The sequence below is a fragment of the Stenella coeruleoalba genome, assembly GCF_951394435.1.
Source record: "Stenella coeruleoalba genome assembly, chromosome: 19".
Taxonomy (NCBI): domain Eukaryota; kingdom Metazoa; phylum Chordata; class Mammalia; order Artiodactyla; family Delphinidae; genus Stenella; species Stenella coeruleoalba.
The window spans coordinates 48,421,416-48,433,682 of NC_137165.1; the positions used below are offsets into that span (position 1 = coordinate 48,421,416).

Genomic DNA, 12,267 nt, shown 5'->3' on the forward strand with positions numbered 1-12,267 from the left:
TCCTACAATGATCATGTATTATTTATGTAATGCTAAAAATTAGATTTTAAATGGACCTTTAATTTGTCTTACCATTACCCCCTAAAACCTCTTCTAAGTTATCATCAGAGTATCTGCACTGGGCTTCCCTGGTGGTGCAGTGGTTGGGAGTCCGCCTGCCAATGCAGGGGACGCGGGTTCGTGTCCCGGTCTGGGAGGATCCCACATGCTGCGGAGCGTGAGCCCTGGCTGCTGAGCCTGCACGTCCGGAGGCTGTGCTCCGCAACAGGAGAGGCCACAGCAGTGAGAGGCCCACGTACCACAAAAAAAAAAAGAGTATCTGCACTATGTACAGAGAAATAAGATTTGCTAAAGTAATTCATCCTGACCCCTTTAGGAATTATCAGTTTCATGGTAAGTTATGAAATGGAATTTCACTTCACTGAAAAACAGTAACAATGGCTGAAGAGATAAACACATGTCACAAGTGTACCTAATTAAGCCCTAATGGCATGAGAAAGGACACTGGTCAGCAGCTCATTACTTCACAGCCACACTCACCTCTGCTATCTGGAGGATACGGTCCATGGTGGACACTCGCTCTTGCCCAGGCTGATTGTGGAGGTTGCCGTCAAGGCGTGAAAAATCAAACGGGATCAGGCAGGTCACGGAGAGCCACAGGAGGAGAATGTAGCGGGTCTCCCAGGTCTACAGGGCCAAGTCAAAGCAACATAACTCCTGTGCAAGGGCATCCACGCAGTCCTGCTACCCCCTCCCGCTCAGCGCCCACCCAGGCCTCCAAACGCCAGGGCCTCGGAGCCAGGCTGCAGAGCACCGCACCCCACCACATGCCCTGGGGCATGCAGCCAAGAGAAACAGCAAAAGGAACAAAGAAAAATCATAACATGTCAGTCTAATGGCTTCTCATCACTGGCACCCTTCAGCGTGCAATCAGCTGTTCAAGAAAATGGAAAACAGAGAAAAAGATTAAAAAAACATAAGACTTAAGAATAAAGAAAAAATTCTCAACTTCCAGTCACAGAGGAGTCAATAAAACAAGATTCTGCTTTGGTCCCAGACTCCCCATCAGAGGCATGAGAAGCAGAGGAGAGCAGGGCACATGCACAGCAAGACAATTCCCTGAGTTTGCAGTTACAACCTGCGTGCCCTTCTGAACGTGTCCTGGGCCCAAGAGCGCTCCCCAGCACACTGGACTGCAAGGTTGGCCACTGGCGGGCATCTGGGAACCTGGTTTTCGGGGAACGTTCCCACCATTCCCTAACTGATGAGGGTCACTCTGTGCCCAGGCCATTTGTACCAACCATGTGGCTTATGCTGAACACCTGCTTTCCTTCTGGGTTTTAGTACGTGCCTGGCGGAGTACCCACATGACCAGCCCGCACAGAAATCGTGGGTGCCGGCCCCTACGACCTTCCTGGTGGACAACACCTCATACGTGTTCTCACAACTTGGTGCTGCGGAATCACAAGTGCCTTGCGTGACCCAACGGGGAGACGACTCCGGAAGCTCACTCCTGGTTTCCTCTGGACTTCGCCCCATGTGCCTTCTCCCTCTGCTGATTTTGCTGTAGTAAATCACAGCCATAAGGATGACTACATGCCAATTCTTGTAGTGATCCTAGGAAATCACTGGACTTGGGGTGGTCTTGGGGACCCCCAACATAGTTCTATTTTAAGTTAAAAAAATTTGGATGATGATATAGTTATCATCACACTGTACGGAGGTTTATTGTTTTCTTTATAAAGGGCATTTTTTTAAACAAAATAATTTAAAGTAACATACATAAAAAGAGAAAGCCAAAGGAAAAAAATGAAAAGAGAGGGAATGACACAAAATAGTATAAGATAAAACTGAAGGAAACAGGAAAGGAAGCTGCCAGTGCAGGAGCAGGGAAAACCAGGGAATAAGTCGGGGGGACAGGAAATGAAGAGGAGGAAAGGGACACTCACTTCATGGTCTTTAGGATTCTGATCTGTAAACATATCCAAAACAGGGTGCACATCAGCTACTTCGTGTGGAAATAAACGAAGAAATGTTTTATATCCTCGAACCTATCAAATAAAGACATTGAATTATTATATAATTAGAAAATAAAGTAGCAAAATTATTTTTTTCTCTATTACCAAAAATCACCACCTATGCCACCCAATGATCAAAGAGAATTACATCACATTACAGTGATACAACCTAGTAAGACTAACAATAAGAAAGCTACCTTTACTTCTTAAATCATTTCATAAATATGTTGTCCCAATTTGACCAACCAATCTTGGTTCATCAGAAATATAGCTATGTTACAAACTAACAAGTTTTGCTTCTACCTTGATTATGAGGAATAAGTCCTCGGGAACCCAGAAGGTCCCAAATTCATTAAGGCTTCCATGAAACGCGGTGGCACTACACCTTCAGGAGAGACCCTGCATTCAACTAACTGAGGGCAAGGAGTGTGCACACAGGCCTCCCTCCACCACACAGCAGGCCCCACAGAAGCAAAACCCCAGCCGAGATGGCCAAGTCTCTCCCATGGTACGTATGAGCCAGCACACACATCACCTGGGAGCCTGTAAGAATGCAGAATATCAGGCCTCACAGCAGACCCACTTACTCAGAATCTGCATCATAAAAAGATCCCTGAAAAGCTATCTGCACATCCACATCTGAGAAGCACTTCCACTTCCAAGTTTATTTCCTTTTTCCTCGTAAGAAACTTTTCTCAGTTACTCACATATATATATGTATATATGTATATATATCCTCTCCGTCCCTTTCTGGCTAGCTGGTGCTTGATCCATTCAAATACAAGACGCAGAAAACAATGCTGAAAAGCACTGTTTCAGCCAAAGGGTCCCCTGGATCACTAACATCTGATCTCCAGCACATGGTAAAAAGAGAAAGCATGAAACCCACAACTTTTGTATGAGAACAATCTTTCCTGAGAGATACCATTTTGGAAGGTAATTCTGGACCGAGTATATTAAGAAAGTGTTCTGTCAACTACAAAGTGGTATGTAAATATTACCTTGGTGATGATGTAAAGAAATTTAAAAGCCAGATGTACGAGGTCAGCCGGAGATTTCTTATCTTGCACAAATTCCAACAACAAGTTCATCATCCATTCTAGGGAAAAACATATATAAAATATTTCCTGTTAAACATCAACATGACATTAAAACAAAATGCCAAAAGAAAAAAGGGCTATTTAGAAATATAAGAATGGTTTAATATTAGTAAATCTATATAATCCAAAGTATCAATAGAGCAAAAGAAAAGAAAACACTTTCATCTTCACAGTTTCTAAAAGGGCATTAGAGTTAATACAACATTCATTCCTGCTTTTAAAATGCAAGGAAAATATTCTTATTTTTTATTATTATTCTATATCAAATCAATATCTAATACCATGCTTTACAGAAAATACCTCTACAACTACTATGACCTAGTAACAATCTGGTTCTAACCAACGTAATAAGACAGAAGAAAAAGGATTTCCACTTCCAGTTATACAGGAATAATTGATATGGAACTGCCTTACCACCACCACCAATTAGAGAACAGGACAATTATATTTTCAGACACTGGAACAACAGGCAGCGCATGGTAACAAACCAACTGCAATCTACAGCCACTCAGGCCGTCCACCAGAAAGTAATTTTTAAAACCCAGTGCAGAGAGGGGGGACTCAAGCATAGCAAAGACTGGAGTTCCAGGAGGCTGAGTCAGCTGAAATTTGCAGGGCAGCATGCCAGAGGAATCTAAGCAGAGAATGAGCTCTGGAAGTCTGCAGAGGTCCCCTCGAACCTTTGGGTGAATCTTCACAGGCACAGTGGTTAGTCCACTAGGCTGGGTAAGAACTGCCAGGAAGCACTAAGGCAGCGTTCCCATAGCTCATATAGGGCTGGCATTCAAATTCCACAAGGCCAGAGTGCAGAGTCCTTGTTGAGCACCCAGAGCAACCAGCAGACATTCCAGAAATGTCTCTCCTTAGTATTAACACTAAATTAGAGAAAAACAAGAGAAAAAGCTATACCTGCCCTAACAAACCTTAAAGGATATACATGATATACAATTAACTAAACTGTCTTGCCAAACTTCAACATTCTAAAGACAAAAAACTTAAACCCAACAACATAACAATCACGATGTCTATGATCCACTAAAAATTTACTAGACATATAACTAAAACTGCTGTGACCCCTAACAGAAGGGAAACCAGTCAACAGAAATGACGAGGGACTTCCCTGGTGGTGCAGTGGTTGAGAATCCATCTGCCGATGCAGGGGACATGGGTTCAATCCCTGGCCCAGGAAGATCCCACATGCCACAGAAACAAAGCCCGTGCGCCACAACTACTGAGCCTGTGCTCTAGAGCCCATGAGCCACAACTACTGAGCCTGTGCTCTAGAGCCCACGAGCCACAGTTACTGAGCCCACGTGTCACAGCTACTGAAGCCTCCACGCCTAGAGCCCGAGCTCCACAACAAGAGAAGCCACTGCAATAAGAAGCCCACGCACCACAACGAAGAGCAGACCCCGCTCGCCACAACTAGAGAAAGCCCGCACATAGCAACGAAGACCCCACGCAGCCAAAAATAAATAAATCTATTAAAAAACAAAAAAAGTAAAAGGGAGAAGAAAGATACACCAAGCAATCACTAACTATAAGGAAGCTGGAGAGGCCACATCAGTATCAGACAAAATAGACTTCAGAACAAGGACTATTACAGAGATAAAGAGAACTTTTTTGGGGGGGCCGTGCCACTCAGTTTTCGGGATTTTAGTTCCCTGACCAGAGATTGAACCCGGGCGCCCTGCAGTGGAAGCACAGAATCCTAACCACTGGACAGCAAGGGAATTCCCAAAGAAGACATTTTATAATGATATAAGGATCAATTCATCATGAAGACTTAACCATCCTACAAGAGCATACATGAAATTAAAGAACTTCAAGATAAAGCAAAAACTGAGAGAACTGAAAGGAGGAAGAGACAAATCTATAGAGCTGAACATTTCAATACTCCTCTCCCAAGAATTGATAGAACAACTGAAAACAAAATCAGTAAGGACATAAAAGACCCAAATAACACTACTGACCACCTTATTTAAATGACATTTATAGGGCTTCCCTGGTGGCGCAGTGGTTGAGAGTCCGCCTGCCGATGCAGTGGACGCGGGTTTGTGCCCCGGTCCGGGAGGATCCCCTTTGCCGCAGAGCAGCTGGGCCCGTGAGCCATGGCCGCTGAGCCTGCGCATCCGGAGCCTGTGCTCCGCAATGGGAGAGGCCACAACAGTAAGAGGCCTGCGTACCCCAAAAAAAAAAAAAAATGACATTTATAGAGCACTCCAACCAAAAGCAGAAAGACATTCTTCTCAAGTACACATGGAATTCTGAACAAAACAGAACCATATGCTGGGCTACAAGTCTTAATAAGTGTAAAAGGTTGCAATTTGCACCTAGGAAATGCAGAGTAAAACTACAATGAGATCCCGCTACACATCCACTAAAATGACTAAAATCAGGGAGACTGACAATACTAAGTGCTGTTGAGGATGTAGGGCAACAGGAATTCTCATAGCTTGTTGCTGGCAAGGTAAAATGGTACATACAACCTTTACGAAAACATGGCATGTTGGCAGTTTATCATAAAACCCACCTTTACTATACACCCAGCAATTCCACTCTTACATAGAAATGAAAACATACATCCACCCAAAGAATTGTCTGTGAATATTCATAGCAGCACTAGTAACAGCCCAAAGCTGGAAACAACCCAAAAGCCCATCAACAAGTGAAAGAATAAAGTATGGTTCAACAGAAAAGGAACAATCTGCTGGTACACATGCAATAACACGGATGAGTCTCAGAAATACTATTTCAACAGAAGAAACCAGAGAGTATGTAGAACACTGGTTACCCAGGACCAGGGTGGGGGTCTTGACTGCAAAGGGACATAAACTGACTTCTTGGGGTGCTGGAAATGTTTTACACCTTAATAGTAGGGAAGGTGCATACATCTGCAAAGCTCAAACTGTATACTTAAAATGGGTGTGTTTTGGGGGCTTCCCTGGTGGTGCAGTGGTTGAGAGTCTGCCTACCAATGCAGGGGACGCGGGTTCGTGCCCCGGTCTGGGAGGATCCCACATGCTGCGGAGCAGCTGGGCCCGTGAGCCATGGCTGCTCAGCCTGCGCATCCAGAGGCTCCGCAACAGGAGAGGCCGCAACAGTGAGAGAGAGGACCGTGTACCACAACAAAAACAAAAACAAACAAACAATAAAAAAAGGGTGTGTTTTATTGTATGTAAATTATATCTCAATAAAGTTAACTATTAAAAAAATTTTAAAGGAAGAATAAAAAGGTATATACCATGAATAAAGAGATCAAGTTAACATTATTTAAAAACCATATAATTACTTACCTTTTTAGAAAACTCAAAAGAAACTGAAAAAGTAGTGAAGTATTCCATTACACACTAAACCTTGAAAACATTATGCTGAGTTAAAGACACTAGTCACAAAAGACCGTATATTGCCTGATTCCACTATATGAAATGCACAGAATACACAAATCCACAGAGACAGATCGTGGTTACCAGGGACTGGACGGAGAGGGAATAGAAAGTGACCGCTGATGATGAGTGTAAGTTTCTTTTTGGAGTGATGAAAATGGTCAGGAATTAGTGGTGATGGATGCACAACTCTGTGATATACTAAAAAACACGTATACATTTAAAAGGGTAAACTCTATGGTATGTAAAAATAATTTTTTTTTTTTTGCTGTGCCGTGCAGCTTGCAGGATTTTAGTTCCCTGACCAGGAATTGAACCCAGGCCCACTGAAGTGAAAGCATCAAGTCCTAACCACTGGACCACCAGGGAATTCCCTATGGTATATAAATTATATCACAATAAAGCTGGGTTTTTTTTGTTTGTTTGTTTGTTTTTTGCAGTACTTGGGCCTCTCACTGTTGCGGCCTCTCCCATTGCGGAGCACAGGCTCCAGACGCGCAGGCTCAGCGGCCATGGCTCACAGGCCCAGCCGCTCCGCGGCATGTGGGATCTTCCCGGACCGGGGCACGAACCCGTGTCCCCTGCGTCGGCAGGCGGACTCTCAACCACTGAGCCACCAGGGAAGCCCAAAGCTGTTATTTTTTAAAATATGTGTGTATACATATATTCCATGGCAGTGTTGCCATTTACAAAATAAGAATACAAAGTATACTTTCGCTGTACACCAGCAAAAATCAGTTAGAAAACATAACAGACAATTTCACAAGCGCAATAAAAGATAAAAAACATACTTAGAAATAAACCTAAAAAAATGTTCCCAGGAATCACCTAAAGAAAATTACCACACTTTACTGAGAGACACAAAAGATGTGAATAATTTAGAGACACAATACTATGTTCTTAGAGAGGAAAATTCAATCTTGTAAAGATGTCGAATCTCCCTACATGAATTTGTGGATTTAACAGAATTTCAAAAGAATTTTCCGGGCATGATAAAATAATTCTGAAGTGCATCTGCATTAATGAAAGGGCAAGACAACAGTGAGAAAAGTAAGAAGGTCGATTTCTGACAAAACAAATTACAATGCAATTAATGCAAACCAAAATGACAAGGATAAAAGAGCATAGAGCTAGATTAAGGGAACAGAACGGAAAGGCTAGAAACAAAGGCCAATATATGTGAGTATTTAACACACATTTACAATGGCATTTCACATTAGGGTTGGGGGTAGCCTGCTGGACCATTCAACAAATGAGGCTCACAATAGGAATACGAAAAATAAACTTCTAAAGCAAACTACCAAAGGCCAAACACAAAAGAAGAGACTGATAGTTGACAATATACATATATATTTTAAAATTGAGTACACAAAATATACTATGTAACATTAAAAGGAAAAAGCAAACATCATGAAGTAGGTCCAGGACCAGCATCCACGACTATTGTTTCCTTTTTCTAAAAGGAACCTTTTCCAGTTCACTTTACATTAAACTCTCAAAACTCATTCAGATCACTCTGAACAACTCACAGTAAGTGTTACTATTTTGTGATCCACTATGAAGACAGGTTTCGGGCAAGAATAAAGGCAGTGCCACAGGTCCAAGGCTGTGACTTAGAGAGACAAGGGTCACATCACCTTTCACCTCCTGAGCAATGGGCATTCCCAGTGGGAACTGCCATGAACCCAAGATCGACCATAAAAGGTGGCCTGGGGAGCCCACCACCCTGCCCTTCCCCTGCAGCACTGCCAGCCTCAGGCAAGCTCACATCTCAGACATCAGATGCATTTTCCCTGTACCTGGCCCTCACCTAGTACCCACCAAACTTCAGTTACCACTCACGAGGCTTGCAAGCTTTCCCAGGAAGAAAGAAGACAGGGCTGATCAAAGAATCCTAGAATCCAGAATTTAGAGAATTTTTAAAGCATTTGTTTAAAACAGCCTTGAGGACTTGTAGATTTCTCATCATCTTCAGTCTGAGGGTCTGAGTGGACTGTCTGCATTTAAATCTTGGCTGGAACACTAACTAGCTGTATGTCCTTGGGTAAGTTAACCTCTCAGAACTCTACTGCATTTTCTTCTCTGTAAACTGTGGTTAATAATAATGACCTTCCAGAACTTCCCTGGTGGCGCAGCGGTTAAGAATTCGCCTGCCAGTGCCGGGGACACAGGTTCAAGCCCTGCTTTGGAAAGACCCTACATGCTGTGGAGCAACTAAGTCTGTGGGCCACAACTACTGAGCCTGTGTTCTAGAGCCTGCAAGCCACAGTTTACTGAGCCCGCAAGCCACAACTACTGAGCCTGCATGCCACAAATACTAAGCCTGTGTGCCTAGAGCCCATGCTCCACAACAGGGAAAGCCATCACAATGAGTAGCTTGCGCACCACAATGAAGAGAAGCCCCCGCTCACCGCAACCAAAGAAAAGCCTGCACCCAGCAACAAAGACCCAACACAGCTGAAAATTTAAAAAATAATAATTTTTAAAAAATTTTTAAATAAACTGCATGTGCAAAAAAATAAATTAATAATAATAATGATGACCTTCCACAAGTATTATGAGGTTACTATGATGATTAAATTAACTGATTCATTTAAAAATTGTTTAGAACAAGGTAAAAACATTTAGTGAATGGATAAGAATGGACAATTCACAAAGGGAGAAATACTGTACAAATGTAACAATAAATGTTAAAAAAAAAAATTCACCCTCACTAGGAAACAACAAAATGCAAAATAAAAGCACATGATCCCTTTTCATCCTTTAATAGATAACTTCATGTTGGTAAAGATTTCAAATATTTAAATCCAGTCTTGGCAACAATGTAAAGAAAAGGACACTTTGATATACTGTGGATGGAAACATAAGGTGAATTTGAAGTATCAAAAGCCCACCACTCCCACTTCCTGAAAATTACTCTAACAAAGTATCTGGAAATTGCGCAAAGAGGTGTGTTAAGGATGTTTGCTGGGCTACTTGCAAGAGTACAAAACTGCACAAAACAGGAGTCTACACACATCTGCCTCTCACTGCTCCTAAGACCCAGTAAAATAAAAGTACAGCTGCACAAAATGGAAAGTCCTGACCAGCTGCAAGAATAGGGAGAAAGCGGTTGTAAAGAATTCTGGGAGAGGGACTTCCCTGGTGGTCCAGTGTTTAAGACTTCGCCTTCCATTGCAGGGGATGTGGGTTTGATCCCTGGTCAGGGAGCTAAGATCCCACATGCCTCACGGCCAAAAAACCCAAAACATAAAACAGAAGCAATATTGTAACAAATTCAATAAACACTTTAAAAACGGTCCACATCAAAAAAAAGGACTTCTGGGAGAAAGGCAGCTCCAAATCAAGCAGGCAGAGAAGGCCATGTCATAAATGCCCACCTGCGCAGCCAAGGAGAGCTCAGAGCCAGCAGGTGCAGTGGGGCCCAAAGCAGGGAGGGGTCTGCAATCGCTGTAGCCCCAGAATCACTCACCAGGGACCAAACTCTGAACAAATACTTAGGTAAATGAAGGATTCTCCATACAGCTGTTACAACTGCTAACAGCTATAAAACAGGAAATCGTCAGTAACACAATAATAGTGGGGGACCTTAACACCTCACTTACACCAAAGGACAGATCATCCAGACAGAAAATTAATAAGGAAACACAAGCTTTAAATGACACAATAGACCAGATAGATTTAATTGATATTTAAAGGACATTCCATCCAAAAACAGCAAATTGCACTTTCTTCTCAAGGGCACATGGAACATTCTCCAGGATAGATCACATTTTGGGTCACAAATCAAGCCTCGGTAAATTTAAGAAAATTGAAATTATATCAAGCATCTTTTCTGACCACGATGCTATGAGATTAGAAATCAATTACAGGGGAAAAAAACCCGTAAAAAACAAACACATGGAGGCTAAACAATACGTTACTAAATAACCAAGAGATCACTGAAGAAATCAAAAAGGAAATCAAAAAATACCTATAAATAAATTAAAATAAATAAATAAATAAATACCTAGAGACAAATTACAATGAAAACACGACAATCCAAAACCTATGGGATGCAGCAAAAGCAGTTCTAAGAGGGAAGTTTATAGCAACACAAGCCTACCTCAAGAAACAAGAAAAATCTCAAATAAACAATCTAAACTTATACCTGAAGGAACAAGAGAAAGAAGAATAAACAAAACCCAAAGTTAGTAGAAGGAAAGAAATCATAACAATCAGAGCAGAAATAAATGAAATAGAAACAAAGAAAACAATAGCAAAGATCAATAAAACTAAAAGCTGGTCCTTTAAGATAAATAAAATTGATAAAGCCTTAGCCAGACTCATCAAGAAAAAAAGGGAGAGGACCAAAATCAATAAAATTAGAAATGAAAAAGGAGAAGTTACAATGGACACCACAGAAATACAAAGCATCCTAAGAGAGAACTAACTACAAGCAACTCTATGCCAATAAAATGGACAACCTGGAAGAAATGGACAAATCCTTGGAAAGGTATAACCTTCCAAGACTGAACCAGGAAGAAATAGAAAATATAAACAGACCAATCACAAGTAATGAAATTGAAACTGTGATCAAAAATCTTCCAACAAACAAAAGTCCAGGACCAGATGGCTTCACAGGTGAATTCTAATAAAACATTTAGAGAAGAGCTAACACCCATCCTTCTCAAACTCTTCCAAAAAATTGCAGAGGAAGGAACACTCCCAAACTCATTCTATGAGGCCACCATCACCCTGATAACCAAAACCAGACAAAGACACTACAAGAAAAGAAAATTATAGGCCAATTATCACTGATGAATATAGATGCAAAAATCCTCAACAAAATACCAGCAAACAGAATCCAACAACACATTAAAAGGGTCATACATCATGATCAAGTGGGATTTACCCCAGGGATGCAAGGATTCTTCAATATACGCAAATCAATCGATGTGATACATGATATTAACAAACTGAAGAATAAAAACCATATGATCATCTCAATAGATGCAGAAAAAGCTTCTGACAAAATTCAACACCCATTTATGATAAAAACTCTCCAGAAAGTAGGCACAGAGGGAACCTAACTCAACAAAATAAAGGCCATATATGACAAACCCACAGCAAACATCATTCTCAATGGTGAAAAACTGAAAGCATTTCCTCTATGATCAGGAACAAGACAAGGATGTCCACTCTTGCCACTATTATTCAACATAGTTTTGGAAGTCCTAGCCACGGCAATCAGAGAGAAAAATAAATAAAAGAAATACAAATTGGAAAAGAAGAAGTAAAACTGTCACTGTTTGCAGATGACATGATACTGTACATAGAGAATCCTAAAGATGCCACCAGAAAACTATTAGAGCTAATCAATGAATTTGATAAAGTTGCAGGATACAAAATTAATGCACAGAAATCTCTTGCATTCCTATACACTAACAACAAAAAATCAGAAAGAGAAATTAAGGAAACAATCCCATTCACCACTGCAACAAAAAAAATAAAATACCTAGGAATAAACCTACCTAAGGAGGTAAAAGACCTGTACTCAGAAAACTATAAGACACCAATGAAAGAAATCAAAGATGACACAAACAGATGGAGAGATATACCATGTTCCTGGATTAGAAGAGTCAATATTGTGAAAATGCTATACTACCCAAAGCAATCTACAGATGCAATGCAATCCCTATCAAATTACCAGTGGCATTTTTTACAGAACCAGAAGAAAAAATCTTAAAATTGGTATGGAGACACAAAAGACCCCAAAGAGCC

General features: G+C 41.3%; 1 protein-coding gene across 1 annotated transcript in view; it reads right to left on the bottom strand.

The window, feature by feature from the left end:
- The window catches only part of TBCD (tubulin folding cofactor D), a 173,648-nt gene that overhangs the window by 155,594 nt on the left and 5,787 nt on the right, over nt 1–12,267 (bottom strand). The window contains exons 3-5 of the mRNA XM_079904179.1: nt 3,020–3,117; nt 1,950–2,051; nt 541–687 (exon numbers count right to left, since the gene is read on the bottom strand). Of these exons, the coding sequence (XP_079760305.1) occupies nt 541–687; nt 1,950–2,051; nt 3,020–3,117 (347 nt within the window). The remainder of the gene's footprint in view (nt 1–540; nt 688–1,949; nt 2,052–3,019; nt 3,118–12,267) is intronic.